Source organism: Thunnus albacares, chromosome 19 (genome assembly GCF_914725855.1).
Source record: "Thunnus albacares chromosome 19, fThuAlb1.1, whole genome shotgun sequence".
NCBI classification, from domain to species: Eukaryota; Metazoa; Chordata; class Actinopteri; order Scombriformes; family Scombridae; genus Thunnus; species Thunnus albacares.
The window spans coordinates 12,908,923-12,933,183 of NC_058124.1; the positions used below are offsets into that span (position 1 = coordinate 12,908,923).

The window sequence follows — 24,261 nt, forward strand, 5'->3', positions numbered from 1 at the left end:
TTTATTTACTTCCAACTATCTCTACAGCACAGACAATCCTTGCTGCCGGTGTTTTCTTCCTTGTTTTTCACTGCAACTCAGCACACTTCTTCGTGTGTTTTTGTGACAAAACACAGCTTGGAGACCAGGGATTCACTCTGGTGAAAGATCTTGTAATATGTGACCCCCTGTTGCCAATCAGTCATGTAGTGTGCAAACCACGACGACTTCAAGACTCCTGATTACAAGACAGAAAGTTGTGTAGTGTGAACAGTATAGCGATCTCACGACTTTGAAAGTCATGGAAGTGTGTCCATGGCATAAGTAGCCAGTCAGCATCTGTTTTGGCTCACCTCCATTAGTTTCCTGATTGACTACCAGCACCGGTCGCATATCCCCTCTGGATCCCTCTACTTGCCCTTCCTTAATCTCCCATCCATCGCTCCAAATCAAGGCTTAGGTCAGTGTGCCCATGGCCTGCGGGCATCACTCATTATACTGTGAAGTTTCAATTGCCGCCTGACCCCTTCCATCCAATTTCATGGCTGCTCGTGGTGGGCCAGTGTCCCCGCTGCTCTGCTCTGAAACTCTTTAAATGAACCAACCTTTGGCTCAAGGCCGCCACTCATCTCAGCAAGACGAGTGGGAGACGAATTTAGTTCAAATGAATGTCAAGCCTTGTTATTGTACCTCTTGGTTAATGCGGTTTGGGCACTCAAGAGCTCTGGCTTTTCCCTCTTTCCTCTCATTTGTATTTCAAACACACTTGCACACAAATAGTGTTGATAGAAACGCTTCACTACACCACTAATAAAGAAAATAAACCACCTCTGGCTTTGTAAAATGAAAAATCTCAACTTAATCCAGTTGTAACAGTGCTTGCTGGTCACAATTTGTCTCCAAGGAGTATTTTGTGTTTGAAGTTGATGGGGAGCTAAATTTTCAATAACACATAGTCTTGCTTCATTGGGGTGCTGTATCTCATTCTCAGTGGTAGTTTTAATGAAATAACCCATAAACACATCAACTTCCAGCCATGTCTGTGATGCAGGATCAGAGAATCCCTCCCAGTCCAGTTAAATTATCTCTCATGAATAGTCTGTCATATTTCATATTACTCTTTATCTTCTGGGTAAGGAGGTATTGTGAATTTGGATCTTTAGCATGCACAGGCCTGATTTTTTTTTTTTTGAGCTGAAGAGAATGATCATGTGTGATCATCAAACACATTTGCCACTTCAAATATAATACAGAACCTTTCAGCACCAGTTATTTGATGATTTTATCTGTAACATTTTCTAGCTAAGTAATGTTTACTTGCAGTAGCCGTGCCTGTTCCTGTCATTGTGCATTAGTCAGGTGTTCAGGTCTAGGCTAGGGGCCACATTCCTTCAGGCCCAATTACATATTTTAAAAATTGAAGGCCACCATATGGGACGGAGGAGGAAAGGAAAAAGTAAATGGACCTTTGCTGGCTGACTGGCTGTTCTGTTATCAGTTTTTGTATGTGTACACATGCAGTGAATAGGTGTGAGGATCAAGCTCTGGAGTAAGATTAAGTTCTGATTAAGGATCTGCAATGGTAACATCCTGTAATTATAAATACATACAGACATGAAATCCAGATAATGACCAGATGATCCACTGATGCATGTGTTGAGTTCTTTGTCATTAGATTGATAGAAACAGCTTTTGTCCATCACATTGGTGTGTGTCTGTCTTAAGAATCTGTTCTTAGTCCACAGTTACCTTTTTGCACCAGTTATAAATTGTGACTACTTTTTTGTATCCATAAAATACAAAGTGATTTGTGCGTTTATGTGCCACCATAAAATGGATTGCTGTCACTCACTAACAGGCTTCATTAACGGGTAGCAGCTTTCATTTAAAGTGCTGCTGTAATGACAGTCTGTCTCTCTTGTGTCCACAGCCAGTGAAAACTGTCACGACTTCCACCCCATGTTCTTCACCCACGATCGCTCCTTTGAGGAGTTCTTCTGCATCTGCATCCAGCTGCTCAACAAGACCTGGAAGGAGATGAGAGCCACAAGTGAAGACTTCAATAAGGTATGTAACGTGTGTTTTTTGACAGAGTGGATGGCTGAAATTAATAAATAGCATCACTATGTCCCAATTGCATGCTACATAGTAATTGTAACTGGGTTTTGAGTATGTGGTGCATTCACACTGGAAAAGCAGCAAATGTAAGTCCACTTTATGCCAGTGTACGTAATAAATTGCTGGATTTTCGAGAGTGGTGTTGATGGACTACAATAAATTGTGGACATTGGTGAGATGACTCCAGGAATAAGGTTTCCAAATTTGAAATTGGCAGTAGCTTTTTGAAAGTCCCAGTTTACAAAACAGTATAAAACACAGAAAGATGAGACATGGTATGATTTCACACCGTAAATCTCTTTCACGATGCAGAATGAAACATCTTCAGTTAAAAAAAAACCCAACTATGTTCATATTTGATTTCAAATAACATAATAGACAACACTGAGAACAATGTAATATTTGCTATTTTAAGCTGAATTTTGTGGATTTATCACAGTTGTATTTCTGTAGGGACACTAGCAGGAAGTGGCACAGACACATACCTCACTCTACAACTACAGCTGTGATAATTACATCTTAATAATAACTAATCTCTGTTAGCTTTTATGATGACATTGCCAAGATTCACATGCAAATATCAAGCCTGATTAAGGTGCATAGACATGGAAATGTTTTTTTCTCCTGTGTGCACATATTAGTATGTTTTAGGCATTTCCTTTTTAAGAGCGTAGATTGAGAGAGGGAACAGCATACACATCTCGGGGGGCTTTTTACACTCAGAATTTTCCCTGCATTGTTTTTTTTTCCTCTGACATGAAGCATTAACTGCCTCCAATGGCTGAGCCACTGATTAGGCTCTACATCTTCATTTGGTGCTCATTGGGGTCTGGATGAAGATGAAAAACTTCCTGTAAGCTGGCTAATGTTGAGTCGGCTCACTCAGTAAATGTGTGCGTTAGCGCTGCCAGACTCTGATAGTAATGAGGTGTTTATGACAAATATTGTATGTTGTGTATTCAATTGGGCATCAGTTGTAGCAGTCAACAGATGCTGTGTGCCTTTTCCCTGATTTGTCAAACAAATTATGATTATCTCGTGGCATCCAACACGCTACAAGCCACCCTGTTTCCCAGCCACTGCTTACACAGTGATTTGTCGTGGTCGAGTTGTCTGGCTTTGATCAGCATTGAAATGGTGCCTCACATATGAGATAGCCAAAGCTCACCTTGACTTTTGCTCCACCAGTATTCCCTCTTGTCCATATATGTACATATATTGTGCTGCATGAAGGTGACAGTTTCTAATTCAGCATCCAGTTTCCCCAGGTAACATTTTTGTGAAGTTTTCGCATGTTATTTTTGTTTTTGTACGGAGTTCTGTTTGACGTGCATAAATTAAATGACGCTGGAGTTGCATCATCGTCAGTTGAATGATGGAAGACAGCAGTATGATTTTCATAGTCTGACTGTCATTACAAACACAAGTTGGTGTTCTCTGGCTCTCAAGTTTCACACACAGAGGAAATGTTATGAAATATATACTGCTGTTTTTTCGTAACACTGCAGCAAAGATGAAAAACAGGAAAATCTAGTCATCCTCTGTAGCAGTTGTTGAATAAATGTTAAATTCACCTACAGTCTGTTGTTGTCTGTTGAAGTCCTCACCACCGCCTGTGTTTTTACATTTGCCACTCACTAAAACACCTGTGGTAGTGGAATAACTTCTGAGCATGACTGTATTTTTGGTTTTATGAAATCAGAAATGGGGGAAAAAGGAAATTTTTAGTGTGTCCCTGGAGAGTTTCTGTGCTAATCGAAATGTTGTAATAATGAACTGAAACCTTGTGTTATTTAGTGATAATCACACTAGGCTTGGCTTGGAATGACTTTTACATGTTCAGCTCTACTTTTAGTTTTACTACGGGGAGAATTCAACGCACACACACACACACACACACCTCTCGTAGCAAGCGATCCTATTATCCAGTCCCATCCTTCACGCCCCTTCCTTGAAGGCGAGAGTCACTTTCGATTGAGTTGGGATAGATGATGCTTCCCTTCTCTCTCCCTCTTCCCTCCCCGACCTCATCTTTCATCACGGGGTGCCATGGGAGTTTGAAATTCAGCAGCAGCTTGTCGATAGTAAGACTGTTTGGTCTCAAGGGCTTCCTATCAGCTAAATGGTGCGTGTGGAGCTCTGTGCTTTCAACCACGAACGCTGAGTCTCAGTTTGTATCCGCTATGAACTTTGAAACACTCTCGAGACATCTGCCCCTCTGATGAAATCTGAAAGTTGTCATTTTCTACCCAATTCTGTCAGCAACAAACTGAGTTGTTGATCTGAAACTGCAGCATTCATTCACAGAATATTTTTTAAAAACAAAAACAAATATCTAGATGATAGAGAAGATGGTACAAAAATGCACATTGGGAAAGCTCAGTGAAAGTACGTACATATGAGTGAAACTGAATATGTGGGTGGATTTTAAATATGAGAGGGATTTGATTAAATTCTTCAGATTTTATTGGATCACCCAAAAGTGGGTAATAAATAGCTTACATTTCCAGAAGAGCATGACCTGTAATGTTGCGCTGGAAGCCTTTATGACCCACAAGCTAACAGTCAAGAGCTGTTTTATATATCAGGTGGAGTTAGCTAGTCGCCCTAAATCACATTTGTTTGAATAAATATATGTCGACAACTCCAAGTTCAAGATGAGTTGAGAAAAGAGAGAGATTTGGTTATAGAAACACTGAAAAATTATTTTAACAAGGGATGAAACTGATGTATTTGTATGTTACTGTGTCTCTAAGGGATAGGAATTGGAAAGGAAGGAACTCTTTAAGATAGAGAATAAAAGATAAATATCCTGTAAACAAAACTAAAAAGGGCTAAATATTTGACTTTGCACAAAAGTAAGAACATGAATTTAATATGATTGGTGGTTGGGCTTTTAACTGCCATCTATGTGTCATTCAGACTGAACTATAGCTGTCTTTTATAGAGAACGAGTTTTTATCAGTTGTTGCTCATCCGTGGAAAACGATATTCACAAATATGCTTTGGTGTTTGATAAGCACAAGATCTTTTGCATAAATTCCTGCATTTATCTAAGGAGCGACAACATTACTGGAGAAACAATCTGACATATTTATAAGTTTAATCAATTAATCATAAGTCAAAGAAATCCTGTGGTTACACGAGGAGCAAAATTACCATTTGTCAACTCCAGCACTGCTTTCTAAATCTAGATCCTGATTGTGTTGTAAAAGCACTGGTGTGTAACTAAATTATACGCATGTTGCCAGTCAATTCCTCATGTACATACAGTATTATGTAGATATATCCTCTTTAGGGTGTGTAGGTGGATAATAAGCTGTGTCAAGGATAATTCTGAGGGCGTCCACTTCAAAACACGGCTAGCGTGCGGCTACATTTCCCTGCAGCTCCTACACCAGCAGCCAGACACTGACAGCACTGAGACTTCTGACGTGTTGAATACTAAAACACCTTGTTCAGGTTTTATCAATGTTTCGGATGTGCGTGGCGCTGTGGCCTGTGCGTGTGTGAGCGTTTCGTAAATGCTCACACACTCTCTCAGCGGCTGGATTTTCATGGCTGACTGTGCATCTGCCCCGCACACACACACACACACACACACACACACACACACACACACACACACAAAACACACACAGGGTCTTACATGTTAATGCTCATTTGAGACAAAGGCTTAAATGAAGCTTAAAAACACTATGGCACCCACACACACACCATCATAGAGCTTCTATACATTCTGTCTGGTTCGTTTTTTGAATGCTGTGTTTAGTAAAAGACGAAAAGAACAAGAGGTGTGTGTGTGTGTGTGTGTGCGTGCGCGCGTTTTAATGGAGGCAAGTCTGATGCTCCCAGGGCACAGCTCCGACTGTCAGGCAACCGTTTTCCCTGTTTCCATAGTAACCCCTGTCCAATTACCGCTGCTGCGCTGCACTACTCCAGCTCTGTTTCAGTAAGATGGAGCCACTTTTCCGCTGCATGTGTACACGGTTGTGTTTATGTGCACATCAGTATTTGTGTGTGCGCGAGCGTCTATCAGAGACTCCTGTCTTGTCCCGCTGCCTGTCTCTTCATCCAAACATCTGTGCGGAGAGCTTCTCCTCCTCCTCCTCCTCCTTTTCCCTACCAGAGGAGGGAAAAAAAAGCCTCCATCTCTCTTTGCTCAGGCGCTTGGAGAAAAAAAAATCCCTCACTGATGTAGAGGCTTGCAGCCACTCACGATACCCCTCCTCCTTCTTCTCCTTTTCTCTCATCCCTCCCTCCCTCCCCCTCCGTCTAAACCTCTCTCTCTCTCTCCACTCATCTCTCCCACACACACACACACACACACACACACACACACACACACATACTTATCATGTGATCCACTTGCTGCACCACTATTGGCGTCTCTGATCATGGCGTGTATCCAATCAGGGCATAAGCCTGGAGATCAACATAAGCGAAGCAGAGCAGCCTGGCTGATGCTCTTAGAGTCACAGAGGGAGGGAGGAAGGCAGATAGAGAGACATACGAAAATATTATAGTAGAGGGGAGAGGGAGGATGTGAGAGGAGAAGCAGGGAGTTTGTTTGTTTTTTTTATTTAAAGGGAATACACTAAAAGTGGGAAAACTGAAGTAACAAATAGCCAAGACAGGAAGGAGAGAAAGGAAAGGCAAAAGGAGGAGGCACACAAGCCGTGTTGTCAGACGAGTCTTCCCTCATCGTGGCTAACGTGAAGGCTAACTGTCCACACTCAGCTAGACCGCTCTTCCAAGGAGCCATCTGCTCCCTCCATCCATCTTTCCATCCATCCTTGCCTCCCGCAGGGCACTGCTAAAAAACTCCTTCTCTGGCAAAAGCACAAGGATTCATCAGTCACTGTGGAGAGTATCACACCGCACTTGGAACCATGGAGGTGACATGTAAGTACTAAGAATCAAACAAGAAAGAAAAGAGTGAAAGCGAGTGGTTTTCAATTAGCATGGATGGACGGAGCAAGGGGAGGTGGTAGTAAGGGAGGAAGAGGGACTGTTTGTGTTGTTGCCTGGCTGCGGAGGAGGAGGAGGAGGAGGGGGGAGGATGGAGAGAGGAAGGAAAGAAGAAGAAGAAGAAAAGCTAGGGAGAGATGGAGAAGATGGGACAGGGGCAGAGCGGAAGAGAAAGAGGAGGGACAGATGGGGCTGTGTAGACTCGGCGAGGCGTAAACAGGTTAGGCAAGGACCCGGAGCACAGCCTTTTCATTAAGACACACAGTCAGTCACACATATAATCCGCTAGATTATTTCACCCTCTCTTACAAACACACACCCCGCGTTCATCTACCACCCCCCCCCCCCCCCCCGTCACACTCCAGGCATCATCTGTATTCCAGTGTACAGTGTGTGTGAGTATGGTGGGGGGTTGGGCTTTGTTGTGAATGGGATTACTCCACATCACCAACACCCACCGTTTTGTCACCAGAGGAATTCAATGCCACTACTACTGCTCTCTCCTCTACTCCACACTGTGTCTCTCAGCCTTGGATGAGCTTCAACCAGTGTTTTAGCCAGAGGGGTTTGACACAGGGATTAGAGCGAGGTCAGCCCCAGACTGTAGAGCAGAGTCTGTGAAATGCTGCCAATACCTGATCTCATTTGTTTTGGATAGTGCACGCTACCATGGCATCCACTTATTGTCCTTTTCTGCATGGGTTTTGTGGTAAGAAACTATGCCTCGGTCACCGGGTGACCTACTGTGGTGATGAGAACTGAAACATACAACAACACAGTCAATTGACAGTAAAATGAACTGACAGCCGTTTTGATAACTGATTAATCGTTAAAGCCATTCATCCAGCAAAAATGCCAAACATTTGCTGATTTCAGCCTCTTAAATGTAAGATTTTGCTACCTTTCTCTTATTTATATTATTCTGTGTTGAATATCTTTTAGTCTGGTCTGTCTGGTCAGTGAAAACAAGCAATTTGAACATGATGATTTGGGCCTTTCTGCTTATTTCCTGCCATTCTACAGGCTTAACGATTAATCTGTAAAACACAGGACAGATGAATCAATAATGAAAATCATCGTTAGTCCTATTAAAGCCTGATAATCAGATTGTCATTATGGCAACAATTCAGAAGTCTATCCCTGTTAAATCACTGAATCTATCATTGTTGTCGGTCTGTATCAGTGTCCTGTATATTAAAAAGTGCCCTTGAGCAAGAGACCTTGATCCTGGTCACCCATTTGAAGTCACGCTGGATGAGCACTTCAGCTAAATAAATCAAGCATAGATGTAAAGCAAAAGCCCTTTTTTTTATTGGTGTTTGACATTTCTGTTCTGGACCGGCGTGATACAGAAGAGAGTCGATAATCTGCTTTGTTCAGCCATGTTGAAGACTGACCTGCCCCATGTGGGATTATTCACATGGCAATCCTCAAAAGCTCCGGCAGCAGCTGAGCGGACCCCCCCCCCCCCCCCCCCCCTTCCCCACAGCAGCCCTCACACACCACTTAGCCAAAATTTCAGAATATTTTAAGCTCTGCGTTTAGCTCCTACTTCAGCTTTATTTAAGGCTGCTCGCCGCAAATCAATTAAGGAAGCTTAATGCAAATCAATGCAAATGATCTCTGGCTCTGCTCTTTAGCGACAGGACAGTTCTTCCGCTTTGCCAGTAGGTTAAAATGCACGCATACATGATTAATGAAATGGGTGCTGGTGCATCCAGTCAGAAGTGATGTCACAATATAATGTCAGTGCAGGTGCCAATGGTTTTGGGTGGATGCCATGTTTGGATTTGCAGGAAGCAGCTTGGGACAGTGGGTAAAAGCGCTGCGCACGCTACCATATGCCAACAACTGTGACTGCTGCCGTCGCGCCTCGCATGAAACGGTACATCTATAACACGTATCAGGACACAGTAAACCAGCCCTTCCCCCCACTTCTTCTCTCCTGCAATGAGTCCTGCTGTTTTCTTATTTCATACTGGTTTTATTTACCTCTCCAGCTGCCTAGATCTTTCTATACCTCTTTTCCTTCCCCACTCTCGTTCAATTCCTTGCAGCCCTTTCTTTTTTGTCTTTCTCCTCTTCCCCTATCTCCGGAGGTCTCGCTCTCTCTTCCTCCTCCTCACTCTCGTCTCTCGACCTCCCCCCCCCGTCACCTCTTTCTTCTTCCACCCCTATTGTTGAATTCAGACAGGCTATTTATATCTTTCTGCATGGCTGCTTCACCTCCCACTCCCTTAACAAGGTTTGCTTTATTGTTTTTGCACGTGTATTTGCTCACTCGGACAGTGCGTGAATGTGTGTTTTTGTCAGCGAGCCCTCATAGGGGAGTGTACAGTGTAATGAGTTTATCTTTGTTTATGTTTTTTGTCATCTTCTCATGGTTTGTATATGAAATAGTGTGAAATCTTAGCTGTGGTTCTGTACAGGGACTTGTACTTGTTTTCTTTTTTTTGTGCATATGAGTGTGTGTGTGTGTCTGTGACTGTGTTCCTAAGGGGGGGATCTCTGATCTCAGGCAGCGTAGGCCTACTCACACTGAGAATAACATAGCTGAGCTCACTAATCAGAGCAGAGAGATCATCAGCCATTAGCATCAAACCATCAGAGTTGCACGAGAGGAGATGCAACATTTTGCTTTGTTGTGTCAGGATAGTGATACCACTTGTCTCATCTCTGCAGCAGCTCTCTGTAAATCAGCTGGGAAAAGAGAAGTAAACTCAAACTTTCCTCGTCTTTTGGTTTAGTTCGTCATTTATCAATTATTTATCTATTAGTTATTTATGTGTTTGTTTATTCGAAAGCCAGTGCATGCATAGAGATTGCGATCGGATACCTCCGTGACACATATTACATGTGTCTGTAGTCTTTTTTTGTACACAGCAGTCCACAAAGTATGTACTCTGGATTCCTTGCAGACAATAATAAGCCGATCTCCACAAAGGCTTTCTTATGTGTGGGTGTGTCGTACTGTGGATACATGCTGGGATACGGCTGTCTCATATAATAATCCGGTTTTGATGTAACACTCTCGGAGTCTGGTTTTAATTTGAAACACTTTGTCTGTTCGTGTGGGGGGGTGAACTTGATGGACTAAAAGGGTGCTGTTTGAATTTTTATGGAGAACTTTTGTGACTTCATTTTTCCAGACAACTTTAATAAGATCAAGAATTTTTTCTTTTTTTTTTTTTTTGGATAGTATTTCTACTCAGCTATGATGCATTATAGCGAGGATAGGGCTGGTCCCTGATGAAGGTGATCTCATACAATGAAATAATACATATATTGATGTCCTGGAATAGATGTTTAATAACAACCAACTTACTTAACAGAGTTTGGCTTTCATCAGCATTTCTTGATAGACTTACAGTAAGCGGCGATTTCCCAGGCGACTTTTCTCTCCGGTCATCCATATGGATCGTGCTGCATCTCACGTGGAGCTGGTTGTTGAAAAAGAGCTTCTCTGACAGTTTGTCTGGGCGTGCAGCGCTGGCCCTCTAAATATGGCAACATCAGCCAGCAGCAACAGCCGGCACCGACTCCGCATCACTCATGCGGAAGGAAGAACAGGGATGATAGAGGGAGGTCTCCAGATGTTTTCTGTGTGTGTGTGTGTGTGTGTGTGTGTGTGTGTGTGTGTGCATGGGAATATTGTGAATTTACATGGAGTAGTCTCTAGTAGATTTGTTTTGTGTGAGATAGTGCTTGTTCATAATGCATAACGCCTGTGTGTGTGTGTGAGAGAGAGAGAGAAGGGATAAATGAGTATATGTACAGTTTAAGTGTGTACATTGAGAGTGTGTTTATCTGTCTTGTGTACAATACAGTATGTGCTTCTCCCTGTGGTGCAGTAATGCTGTCAAACAGGTCCCCAAGGTATTCACTGAGAGAGAAAAGAGCTGCTTTTTACTGGGCTTTAAAGTTACATTTTCCCTTTACCACTCTATTTTATTGAAATAACCAGATACAGTGACTCCTTACATTTGAGCCATGGGGGGTCGATACATAATTGAAAGTTTTAATGGCTGAAAGTAGTGCCTTTCCACTCAGTTGCTCTCAGCAGATTCAACATAGAGGCATGACAGCGTTGTCAGAGTCAAACTGCTGCAGAAAAGCTGAATGTATTGAATATAATCTGAAAAGTTGGCTGTGCAACATTCATATCTTGCTTTTCACCCTCTCTGTAAATAGCACACTGACTGGTTGTTTTTAGGTATTTTATACCATACAGAAAGAACAAGAAGCAACTGAAATGTCTTGCATATCAAAGTTTTGGCATTATGCTGCCAATTAATCCTGCAACCAACTACAGCCGCGACGATTAGCCAAATAATTGATTAGTTACCAGCAATTAAATGAATTGCCTACTATTTTGATAATTGATTAATCGTTTTGAGTCATTTTTTAAGAAGGACATTTCTAAATTCCCTTATTCCAGCTTCTCAAATGTGAATATTTTCTGGTTTCTTTAGTCCTCTATGATAGTAAACTGAATATCTTTGGGTTGTGGACTGTTGGTTGGGGAAAAACAAAACATTTGAGGATGTCATCTTGGGCTTTGGGAAACTGATCAACATTTTTCACCATTTTCTGGACCATACAACTGATTGAGTAATCAAAAAATAATTAATTACTAATATGCCAGTTTTTTTCCATTATAAATATGGCTCTGAAAAGCCAGAATTGAATGAAACATACCCAATATATAATTTCCCTAGAGCCTAAGGTAATGGTGATGCATTTCCAAATAACTTATTTTGTCTGACCAACAGTCCAAAACTCAAAAATGATTAGTTTACAATGATATAAACCATAGTAAAGCAGCCAATCATCACCAGGAACCAGCAAAGTTTAGCATGTTTTCTTGAAAACTGATTTAAACAAAATAGTTGCTGATTAATTTTCTGTTGAATGGTTAACCGACTAGTCAACTAATCGTTTCGGTTCTAATCAATACAGCACGTCTACACAGGTAAGATTTTGTCAACACTGTTTCACCACCATTCATGATGCCTGTTATGTGATCCATATTGGTTTTTATTACAATCCAAATGGGGATAAAGGTCTGAAATTCCCTACAAATATCGTCTCGGTCTCCGTCACTTACATGACACACAGAGCAGCATGATCTGTTGTTTCAGCACAAGCTTTTTGTAGTGCCAGCCAGTGGGAAGCATTTGAAGCACTACACTGTTGTGACCAAAGCGATGCCATGGTGTGCGTGCTGTCAGACGGAGGTCTGTGTTTTGTTGCGCCTCCTGAAACGTCCTCTCACACACAACGTGGGGGTGACGGAGAGTAAAAACCAGCACAGTCGGCACAGTTGGCAAAGATTAGTGTCACTACCGTTTCATAAACAGGAACCAGAAGTAAACCATATAAGGGTGCATCTTTAATTTAGGCTACTTTCTGGCTTTGATTTGATGTTTATTGTATGAGAATATATGATAATTTAACAGCTTTAATAGTCATTTAACAGTAACAGAAGCTTTGGTATAAGACATTTTCAACTACAACTTTTTCATTTTTTCATTCCTTTCTGCTTCCAAAACACATTTTTGCATTTTTATTCAATGCATTTTTTTTCAGCTTCTAAATTTAATACAACCCCCACCAGCCTTGTCTCTCTGTACAGCGTGATAAGAGACAAGCATCCTTTCATGTCCATCTCTGTGGCAGTGTTTTATTTTTAATGGCATCATGGTCAACTTTGAAGGAGATAATTATTAACTGAACATGGGACATTGTGGCAGAGAAGGAAAATGTAATTACCATTTCAATAACAGGGACATGGATTCCCTGTATTCTGCTCCTCATTAAAGGCGAATGTGTGTATTTTTTTGTGCGTGAACGCTCCCTTTTGTATGTTTGTTACTTCAAGTCCCTACATGCAGAAACACACTTCAGCAACAGTCCCATTATCGCCACATGAGATTGACTTTTTGATTGCTTTAAGGGAGTATCAGCAAAGCCATTATTCTATGATTACCGCTGTATTATTTTCCCACCAAAGTGTCTCTCTGGCACAATCTCCAGATTTCCCGCCCAGGCTTGAGTGGTGGGTGAACATTTGACTGACAGCTGGTAAATGATGTCATTAGCATCCTCTTAGGTAAATGAAGCAGGGGCGACAGTCGATTGGTCGGCGAGAGGGGACGGTAATTTGTAACGGCTGATGCGTTGTCAATGATGGATGGCGGGGCGACTCCGGGAGAGGAGCTGGCCCGACTGTCCTGTTCAAGCAGAGGCTGAAAGAAAGAGAGGAAGAGCGTGGCAGAGGAGGCAGTGTGGCCAGCTCTTCATTACGTGTTCTAGATGGCTCATGAGACGGCATTTAATTATATTTGCTGACACTTGCTCTGCTGTCTAACTTTCCTTTGAAGGAGCTACAGAAAAGAATGATGGCCCGTTGTCTGGAGGAGATTAGGGAGCATGAGAGGCAACGACAGAAATAAAGGTGGACAAGATAGAACCGATAAATCTTGGATCAACAGTTCTGACTGAATGGGAGATCATGTGGGTTTTAAAAGGGGAGAACGACACAAGAAAAATGTACCTCATCTTGTATGTAGCTAAGAGTCAGTTAGGGATAATTTTATCCTGCAAAGTTTGTTCCAGCGCTGACGTCATCTCACCTCTACCAAGGTGCTCTTTGAGCAATCAGCAGATGAAAAAGAAGGATGACAATAAAATATTCATAATACCTCCCCCCACCCCCAACGCCCTGTTGTGAAAGGACCATGTGTTCGTATTAAATGTGATGAATATTCGCAGTGTTAATTAGCATGAGTGCTGCCACATGGGCCAACAGAATTGTTTTCCTGCCGGAGACATGACTGCAAACAAGGCATATTAATGAACATTCCCCGGGGACGGCTCCGCTGAAACACCAGGGCTGGATGGCAGTCGCTCTCTAGAGATCGGAGTAGATTGGAAAGCAAGCTGCAGGTGACAGCAAGATCTGTCTTAAGAAGCTGGGCATGCTGGGATAATACTCAAAAACACAAAACATAGAGGTTTCAGATAACAATTTGAGGGGCTGTTTTTGTTTACAATCTGCAATCTTTACTGATAACCTAAAACTGAGGTCATGAAAACTCATGTTTTTGTTGCATTGTGATATTTCCTTTACTTTCAAATAGCTTCTTAAGGGAAGAGCGTTTCTTCTAGACACACTGACAGACCATTTGTAATCTTAATGGGAACATAAATTAATTTAAGGCTTAATTATCAGGATTATAGAAGTGTGTATGTGTGTGAAAATTTATAATGGGCAACTCCGTGCAGTTGTGATTAAAAGTAGTGGACAGGAGTGATGAATCTCTCGTAGCATGATTGCAAGCTGTGGCTTCATCCATTTGTCTGCACATTTTTCAGCTCAGGAGGAGGAGGAGGAGGAGGAGGAGGAGAAGAAGGAGATGCCGGGGTGAAGTGCTGAGGCTGAAAAGTCGGTCCTCTGGGGTTGTAAATCTGTTGTTAGCTGGACACCTGTCTCTCCCCATGAAAATATGGCATACATATTAAAGGGAAGCACAGACAGAGGGAGAATACAGAAATATAGCTTTCCATAAGATGGCTAGAAACGAGAGTCGTCATGAATATGTTCCTCGCTGAAGGAAGGATGGACAGCTGTCTTTATGGATGACTGAATAAATGGAAAGAAGGATGGAAAGGGACAGACAATCACATGAACGAAAAAGCAATTTTCTTCTTATAACTGTCTATCACAAGTCTACATCTCAGCTCAGAGTCTTTGCACACGCTCCCCTATAACTTGTCTTGACTAGTAACAAGGGAAGGTGTCACCTCCGCCCTCTAGTGGTTGCATTTTTATGTTGACATGTAGATTTTGGCAATTATGTTACGCTACTTAAACACAGCTATTATCTAGAAGTAGAGCACATTTTTTTATATCATAGCAACACTTACTTGACACAGTGAAGCAGTTCTCTTCTGTTTTTTTGCTCACTCCTTTATGTCTCCTCTACAGTTCTTACAAAGGAGAACAACGCATATAACTTATCTTTTTTACTCTGTGACAATGCAGCCACTTATCTACAGTTAAGCCATTTATCCCAGTTAATTATAGCTTCACCCCGGTCCAGAACATTGCTTCTTTTTAGAAATCCTGATTTCAACTTCTGTCTGCCTCTGTCAAAGAGGATTTAAAGAATGTACTTGTGCTGAGTCACTGATGCTCTGTATCAGCCAGTAATGCCAGTTAGATTTGGATCACACTGGAGGAGACTTCCTGTGCACTCATGTGGTTCTGTGTCTGAGCTTAGTAAATACAATTTTACAAATGGTGCACAGAGAGCAGCTGAGGACCCTGCAAGTGATTCCTGAAATAGCAGAAGCTAGTGAATCAAATATCCTCTTGTAACTGGTCTCTAATTGCACTAAAGCTCATTTCAGAGTTAAACTGTAACACTGAATTGGTGCTGAGAGGCATTTACAGGCTTGCTGCTCTAAATAATTCTCCACAGTCTCCTTTTCTGTTGTCAACTTCCGTGCATGTGTTTATTTTCCAAGGTCAACTTGTGGCCGTTTGTTAGGAATCAGACTGATTACTTTTTCCTGTCTTTTAAACGTTAGAGCTGAGTGTTACCTTCAAGGCTTATCAGATCTAGAACTAGAAATGTTTTAATTCCTTTTCACGGTAGTATCACTGTGTAGCGCTGTCTTCCCAAAAAGAGACTTTGAGCCCAGACCACTTCCTAATGCGGTTCGGAAGATTATCCTCCATCGCACGGGTCGTCTTGAGTTTTCCTGTTTTTTGGTACTGGATCTAGGTTTTATGCTGTTCATATTTCTTTTTCAGCAACTCAAATCATCTATTTTTAATGCACTCACCCCTGGCTTAGTGTGACTAGTGAGAGTCCAGAGGTTAGCAAGTTGATGAGTAATCGCCTTGCAGTAAACATAAACAGCAAGAACTGCATTGCATAAGCATACGTTTGGTATCTTGGCTCGCTGGGTTCTGACATGGTTGTTATGGATGTGGATTTCAGGTGAAACAGAAGAACACAGGACAGATTTATAAAGAAACATCTCATATATATAGACATGAAACACCATCCCAAACTCTTCTTAGAGACGACATATTCTGAGGAAGTGTGCTCGCAGAAATACTTGCATGTCCTTAAGCGTTTGATCAACAAGGCAAGCAGAGATTAGAGAAAATACTATAGAGGAAAATCAAAGGGAACAGAGGGGAAGATAGTCTATTTCTTTCTGTCACCTCAGTTTGATCTGATCCAGTGAATCAGCATCTCCAGGCCCAGAGGCGGCTGCTAACAAGGCTGATCCATAATCAGGGCTGCTTGTCACGTCTACCATCGCGCAGCCTGCAGTAACTGGAACAGCACTGCTCAGTTTGGCTGGAGAAATGTTAGGTCAGGTTAATTTTTATAGCCAGATATCACATACAGTGTCTCAGCAGGATTTACAGGCCCACATCAACCCAAGCTCAGCACATTTGGAATTATGTCTGCTCTCAGTTAAGTCCCTTGTGCGTCGGCTGAATACCTTCGCAAATGAATCTACTGTGTCTTTGGGTGATATTAGTGTTCATATTCTAATTATGCAGAATGCAAATAAATTGCTAGAGTGCAAAGCCAAGTGAAAGCAGCTGTCATTGAAGATTCCGGCGTAGGACTTGGTTTGCGAGTTCAGGCTAATTTTCTGGATGATCAAGTGTTTTTTATTGAAGATTTCTTGGAAGGATGAGAAGATTTTATACTCTGGAACGAATCACTTTATCCACCGTTTAAGAGCGAAGTGAAGTACCGCCATAAAGTAGCTCAGCTCAAACTTGACTTTAATTTCGTTCCATATTTTAATGAGTTTAAATAAGGTTCAGTCCAGGTCCAGGGTTTTGTTTAAATCATTGTATTTGGTCAAGTCCAGTGTTTCATGGCTTAAAGACCTGAGCTGAGTATCTTAATAGCTATTTCTACTCTTGCTGGAGTTGTTATGCTAAACTAAGTAGCACTTCAAGTTTTAAATCTGTGTTTGTGATGTGTGTAGACTTAAATTATCACCTCACAGTAATGTATACACAGTACACTACATGCATGATGTGTTTTATGTGTTATTGCCAAGAGCTCTGCTATTGTATTTTTACCTCTGTTGATCATAAAGACCCCTCGAATGGGATTGATGATGTGGAACAGCGCTCATGTCATGCTTCTGCAGCCACAGCTAGACTAATGGTATTAAATAGCTCAGGTATTACAAGCAGAGTTCTGTCATGCATTTCACTGATGTGTGATACTGGGTCTAACAGTTGACTAGCCACTGTTAAATTATTTTGCTTTGCTCGTTTCCTCTGAAGGCTCAGTGCACCAGACTGGATTACAGGCTCCAGTTCAGAAAAAAAAAAAAAAATCACATCATTAATCCTGACTAATCCTTGACTTCCTGACTTCCAGACTGTGTTTTTTTAGCTGACACATCTTCTAGATTCTGTATGGTTCGTGCATGCATGATCATCTCACCTTTGCCTCTCTCTTCTGCAGGTAATGCAGGTGGTGAGGGAGCAGATCATGCGAGCGCTGGGTCTCAAGCCTAATTCCCTGGACCAGTTCAAGAGTCGCCTGCAGAACCTGAGCTACACAGAGATCCTGAAGATACGCCAGTCAGAGAGGATGAATCAGGAAGACTTCCAGTCCCGCCCCATCCTGTGAGTTAACCAATCAGTGACCAGTATGATGGTATCGTGCCAGCTGGACATTTGTGATGAAACAAAAATCCAGGAATGCATCTGCACAGACTTTTCAAAGGAGTATATTGATTGACTAAAGGGTCCCACAGGACCTTGTTAGACAGGCAACAAAATGCTGAACTTAATGTGAATAATATCTACTAAGATTTTATTCATGTATTCTATGGCATGCCTTGCAGCTTCAGGCAAGCTGCAGTATGGAAACTCTGATTACAATAAGATGTAAAACATTTTCTGTGGCATCAGAGCAACTGCATTTGAGCCACCGCTCACCACAGGAAAAAGACGTTCAGTGATATTCCTGTTGTTAATTGCACATTTCTCAAAACCACGTGTTCAAGACTCAAATGAGGACATAATTTGCACCTGCAAAAAAAAAAGCTGTGGTCATTAATATGCGTCTAATTGTTTCATGTTTTTTTTCCCTTTCCTGCTTTGCATTAGTCAACTAAATGCCAGCTATTGGCCTAAAGGAGGTTGCACCTGTGCTTCCCTCCTGCGATTGAAAATATGCATTCAGTTCAAATTGTCTGCAAATGGCCTTCCCTGTGAATACTCCATTAACGACCCTCCAGCTCATTAAGCATGGAGAACTAGTCCGTAATAGATCATTCATTGACTGATCATGGATGCAGGCCCTCTAATGGAGAACATTGTTTTGTCCTGCCTGTATTTAATGGAGTAGCTAGCACTATTGAAAAATCGTTTCCCCGAGAGAGCTTGTCCCTTTGAACAGTAATCGATGCTGAGCCAAGGGCTTATTGAATCGATATTGGAAGGGTAGAGACCAAACTTTAGCAGCCAATTAATTCTTGTGGAGAAAGCAGAACAAAAGTGAAGGAAGTTGTGGAAAAATGTACCTGAAAACACTTGTTCAACTACTGGTAATAGAGCTTTTAATTCAAGGTCCACCTTTTGTTTGGAGATGCAGTTATCTTATTACATTTAAAATTGAGGTAAAGACACATTTGTATTATGTACAGTATGTCATATGTAAAACTAATAATGTTTCCTGTATTATTAGGAAAAATAAGGCCTGTACTACAGCTGAATGCAACAATTTCACACCCAATCTCTTGCTGTTGTCAAAACATATTTTGAGATAAATAAGAAATGAGTTATTGAAACTGGATAAGACAATGAAATGAAAAAGCACAGTTTAACATTTTATCACAAAATTGCTGTCGGAAAAGCACCGAACATCACACACTGATTAGTCTCTCTTTAGCAGCGTGAGACTACCCGAAGGTGGAATTTTCCTCTAATCAATACAATACTTTCATGACTTGTAAACATAATGAGCCGAGTGTGTCAGACTGCAGATTTAAAGGAGCTCTGTATTTACCTGCTACAATTGCTGCCAGTTGTCTGCTATTAATTATGATGGTGAATAGTTCTTAAACATTTATAGAAGGTGAAGAGGAATCATTATGGCTTCATATCAAAGCTTATTTTCTGCCGTTATTTTGCTATAGTTAGTAAAAGGCATTTTTGCAATGTACTGTACAGCACAGTATGTGGGAAGTTTTATATTTATACAAAGTTGCTTACGCTGAAAAATATAAACGACATCAAATAAAAAATTCATGCAGCAGGTCGACTCAGAACTGCTGAGGATACACTTATGAGAAAATGTTAATACACAGCTTAATTTTAAAGTAGTCCCCAGAAAATTAGGATGAAAAGTGGCTTAACTTAATTCATTATTGATTCCCTTTTCCACCTGTGCTTGGCAGTATTTTACTGATATACTGTGTCGGTACTGTACATTTCCACAAGGCTTGAAATGGGTTTTTGTGCCACCTTTATATCAGAGTGCCTCACTCCTTTCATCCTTTGAACACCTGATAGCAACCAGAGTGCTTGCTTTTATAGAGGTCTACCAGTGCAACACCTCAGCATTTAAATCCAATTGTCTGGGATTTTCTGCATCTGGCGGAAAGAATCGGTTCAAATTGAAATCGGAGCTATTTTCTAAGAGGACTGCGTAGCCAAAACCATCTGAAACTCTCAGACAAAAGAAGTCTCACCTGCATCTAGCTCAGTCAGAAGACTGATACATGAACAGGGCTATAATCACCTGCCCTTCCTACGATGAGCCACGCCTTCCCCACTAGCTGTTCTTTTAAAGGTGTCAGAGTGAATGTCCGACCACAGATCAATGTAATGACTGGAATCACTGATGAGTCGAATACATAGACAGGCAGAGAGACAGATGAAGGGAAACAAGAAGCGGATGAGCCTGAAGGAGATGAGGAAGAGAAAGGAAGGACGAAAATGCGATCAAGAGTACCAGCATGGGGAAAACACAAGAAAATGTTAGAGATGCAGAGCTTTTATCTGTGTATAATGTGAGTTAAATTGGAAGAGAAAGGACTCAACTATAATGGAGAGAAATAAAAGAGAGGGAACAGCGCTGCTGTGGCAGATAATATGCATAATTCATGTCGACTAGTGCTGTGTGCTTGGCATTCATATGCAACACAGACATACATGTAGATGCATGAATAAATGACAGTGATCCAAGCAGGAGCTGGAGCAGTGCGTGCGTATGTGCATGCATGTGTATATCTGTGTGTTTGGCATGCTCTCTGTTCCCTCCTGACAGTCATAATCCAGGGGATTTTGTCAGTCAGATGAATATTGCACGTAGCCAGAAAACCTGTGGAAATGTAATAGAATTCACTTGCAAGTGGTAGACCATCTTGTGCCTGCTTGCCACATTGGAAGGTTCGTGGTTTACAGGATTCAGATATTTCCCCTTGAGCTAATAATGTGTGTGTCTGCCTTTTTTTTCGAAGGGAGCTGAGGGAGAAGATCCAGCCGGAGATCATGGAGTTGATCAAACAACAGAGGCTCAACAGGTTGTGCGAGGGAACCTGCTTCAGGAAAATCAGTAGTCGCAGGAGGCAAGGTGAGACACGCACATGCACAAGCTTGTACATCACAGCTAAACTATCTCCTTCCTGTCTCTGTCTGTTCGTTGTCCCTCTCTTTCGGCACCCATGGCCTTATTCCCTTTGCTTTATGAAAATTCCACAGGAAACGTTTTAACACAGGAGATCTGTGAAGCTCTGGGCTGCTGTGGATGTGCTGTTGTGATCGCTCATTCAAGTTTTCCTGGCTCTCTTAGACTTAATGGCAGAGACATATACAGTAGTCACATGCTGCCACTTTTATTCAAACACATACAGAAGCACGGGGCACACGTCTTTTTGTCTCAAGATGCACAAACACTCTGGTTCACCCTCCTTTTTACCCCTGCACACCCCGATGTATGACATGCAAAGAAATACCAAGATGCATACGTACATACTGACAAAAGCAATGTAAACACACATTCACGCACACTCAAGATAAATTGTAGAAAAGGCTTTGAGAAAAGAAAGGAAACAATAGCAAAAGAAGGCTGCTGTTGTGCTGGAGTGAAAATGATAAAGCAGTTTATTTTCTGCTGTGAGATAACACGCGGCAGCTGATTTGTGTCAACGTGAACGCCAAAGGCTGCAGTATTCAGAGTATATTTATATTTAACCAGCTTACATTTAAGATTGTTAAGGACTCATCTGTGGTACCATTTTGAGTTAATTTACTGTAGAAGCACACGTTTAGACACATTTTAATACTCATTTGATTTAATTTATGGTACATTTTGATGGTATTTCTCCCCAGTGAGTCAGCAGAAGAGAGAGGAAAAACGATAGAAAGTGAAAGCCCAGCAGCGAGCCCAGATAGGAGCGTGTTGGAATCATTCAGCCTAATATTGTGTTTCACACTCACTGCCGAGAGAGAGAGAGAGAGAGAGAGAGAGAGAGAGGGAGGGGGTAGGAGTGATGAGGGGGGTAGCAGTGGTAGCGTTTAGCCTGTATAATATACTGCTCTTCAATCAAAGTGGATTTAATCCTCGTGATACCTAATCCCTTCACTCTTCTGTCCTCCTTCTTGCACTTTCCTTCACCCCTCTCTGTCACTTTCCTCCCCGGCTGCATATACAAATATGTAAAATTTTTAACACAGTGACAAGCTCAGGTTCTGGGCTTGGTTTTGCCGTTATTGCATTACTGTCATCAGCTGCCCTACAGGAACTGTACTTCCAGTGAGTCAAATCAAATTGAGTAAAACCTGGTGGATTTTTCTCACTGACACTGATGCGTTCTGGCATTTTAAAGCCTGATCACGATTTGACTTGGCAGCTGTCATCCAGATTTAGATTTTAGATTTAGATTTGTTGTCATTGCGCTGAGTCCGGGTACAAAGCCAATGAAATGCAGTTAACATCCAACCAAAAGTGAAAAAAGTATTATAATACAGTATTATTTACAAATGAGTGCAGGAAAGTAAGTGCTACAGCATAAATGATGCTATATCTTCCAATATGTATAGTGACAGTAGAGAGCTACAATATAAATACATATATACAGAGGAGAAGTGGACAGAGTTAGAGAATAGGTGGTATGTGCAGTATTAACAGCATAGGTATATGCACATAACATTATTTGAACAGTATAGGGGTTCAGACTGTGCAAAATATGAATAGTGAATGATGCTATGGATATTTCTGGACTACGTTAAAAAAAAAAAAAAACATAATTTGAGAAGGAACGTAGGAGGGAAAAAAAGTAGCAGTGATCTTGCAGGACAGATGGAAAGCATCACTCAGATTAAGTATCTGATCATCATCGCTGCTTGTGGTCGGCTGAGTTATGTTTGTTTGGCTTTTACGTAGCAACATTCTGTAAATAGAGTCTCACATTACCGTATTATGGTTATGAAGGCTTGTCAAAGGAAATGAGGACACATGCAGATATAGACAAGCAACCAACTGAACTCAGAAACAAAAGCCACAAGCCTGTCAGAAACAGTAGACCCGCACACTGCTGTATATAAAGCAGTTCACGAGCCCCGCTGGATTTAATTTAGCACGCTAGCCTGTAGGGTTACACCATCTTTAATCTGCTACAACAGCACGCTGTCTGGAGGCAAGTCCCCCGCCTGCTACAAGCTAGCTGTATATTAGCTGTCTTTGCTTTTGAGGACATTTGAATTAGTGAAGGACATGCTGTTTCTCCACAAAACTCCCGCCTTATCTGTCATCCTTTCACTCCTAACCTCTTTTTTTCACTTGTATCTTTCTTCTTGTGGATCTCTCTTCCCCCCACACATACATGTCTATCCTTGCCTCTGTTTCCTCTCCGTGCCTTTTTCCTCATGCTGCTACTCACAATATACATGCATTGACATTGTGAAGCACACTTTGTCTTGCAGACCTTAGGCAAGCTTAGCAATAATAAAACATGCCCTATAGCAAGTTTCACTTTCACTTAGTGTTCACATGAAATGAGACGTTCAATCAAGACGAGGGTGTTGCATATGTAATGCTGAAACTTGGCCACGTTTTTTTTCTTGTCTTCAGTACATTGCTCAGGCAAACTTTCACAATCTTTCTACTCTTAGGAATGTTAACTCTTATCTTTTTTTACATACATAAAAAGCTCTCCACTCTTCCCTCTCTTCCTTTCCCACTCTTCCCTCAGCTTCTTGAACAACAAGTATTTCAAAGTCCTTCAGCCTGCAGGGACTCAAGTACCTACATCAAATATTAATTTAGCTGACTTCAGTGCAGATGACTCCTCTTTCTACCTTCCAAAGTGCCAGTCTGCCCATTACAAGGGGATGCTTCTCTGTAAAAGCCCAGGTTGATGGTGTTTTGAAGAAAGAGTACTACCTCTTTTAAGTGCAGGGTACAGGCAGGTAACAGCACATCCCGGGACTCAGGAAAGTGCACCTTGCGTGAATACGGCACTTAAGCAAAAGTAAACTTTGATTCTGTTGAAATGTTATCATTCACCCATGTTATGGTGGTTGAATCAAATGAAGAGCGTTATATAGTTTTAAATGATACAAGAAGGAAATGAAATCCAAGATGGATTTACAGCATCTTCAGCCAAAAGAGAACATATGTGCTTGTATACACACACAAATTAACAGTTGATAGCATTTTCTCCCCAAACCCCCTCCGCTCATCACAGCCGCTACACGCATAACTATCTGCTCCCTGTGGACTGGTGCCACTCTGCACCAGTATGGCAGCGCCAACTGTCTATTTTCAGCAATTAGGATTTGGACTGTGCCACCCATGCACACACCAGCCAGACCTCCCCAGTCTGTGCCCGCTGACTGCCAGCTCAGCTCGCTGCCCACCTTGGCAGGGAACCACTAAAGAACACCAGTTTGGCCACAGAGAGGCTGGCGGTGGAGGCAGTGACCAGTGCTTTACACACACAGCTGGTAGTAAGCAGGCCTCTGCTGAGGAGGATTACTCATTCCATCAGCCAAGAGAAAAACACTCTCAACCTGAGATTATGTATTCTTAAAGTGACAGTGATGTCTCACTTAAATTCTGTGCCACTTTGAACAAAACGTGACCTTTAAGGGAATAAAAACCTATTTTAATAGCGTTGCATTAA

At 41.7% G+C, this 24,261-nt stretch overlaps 1 protein-coding gene across 4 annotated transcripts in view; it reads left to right on the forward strand.

Annotated features, from left to right (window-relative positions):
* The window catches only part of elmo1 (engulfment and cell motility 1 (ced-12 homolog, C. elegans)), a 108,839-nt gene that overhangs the window by 77,509 nt on the left and 7,069 nt on the right, over nt 1–24,261 (forward strand). For 3 of the 4 annotated variants that reach the window (XM_044335454.1, XM_044335456.1, XM_044335455.1), the window contains 3 exons: nt 1,910–2,046; nt 17,589–17,752; nt 20,596–20,708. In XM_044335454.1, coding sequence (XP_044191389.1) covers nt 1,910–2,046; nt 17,589–17,752; nt 20,596–20,708 — 414 coding nt within the window. Of the gene's footprint in view, nt 1–1,909; nt 2,047–6,575; nt 7,003–17,588; nt 17,753–20,595; nt 20,709–24,261 lie in introns of those variants that run through there. The other variant, XM_044335457.1, reaches the window with a different exon arrangement.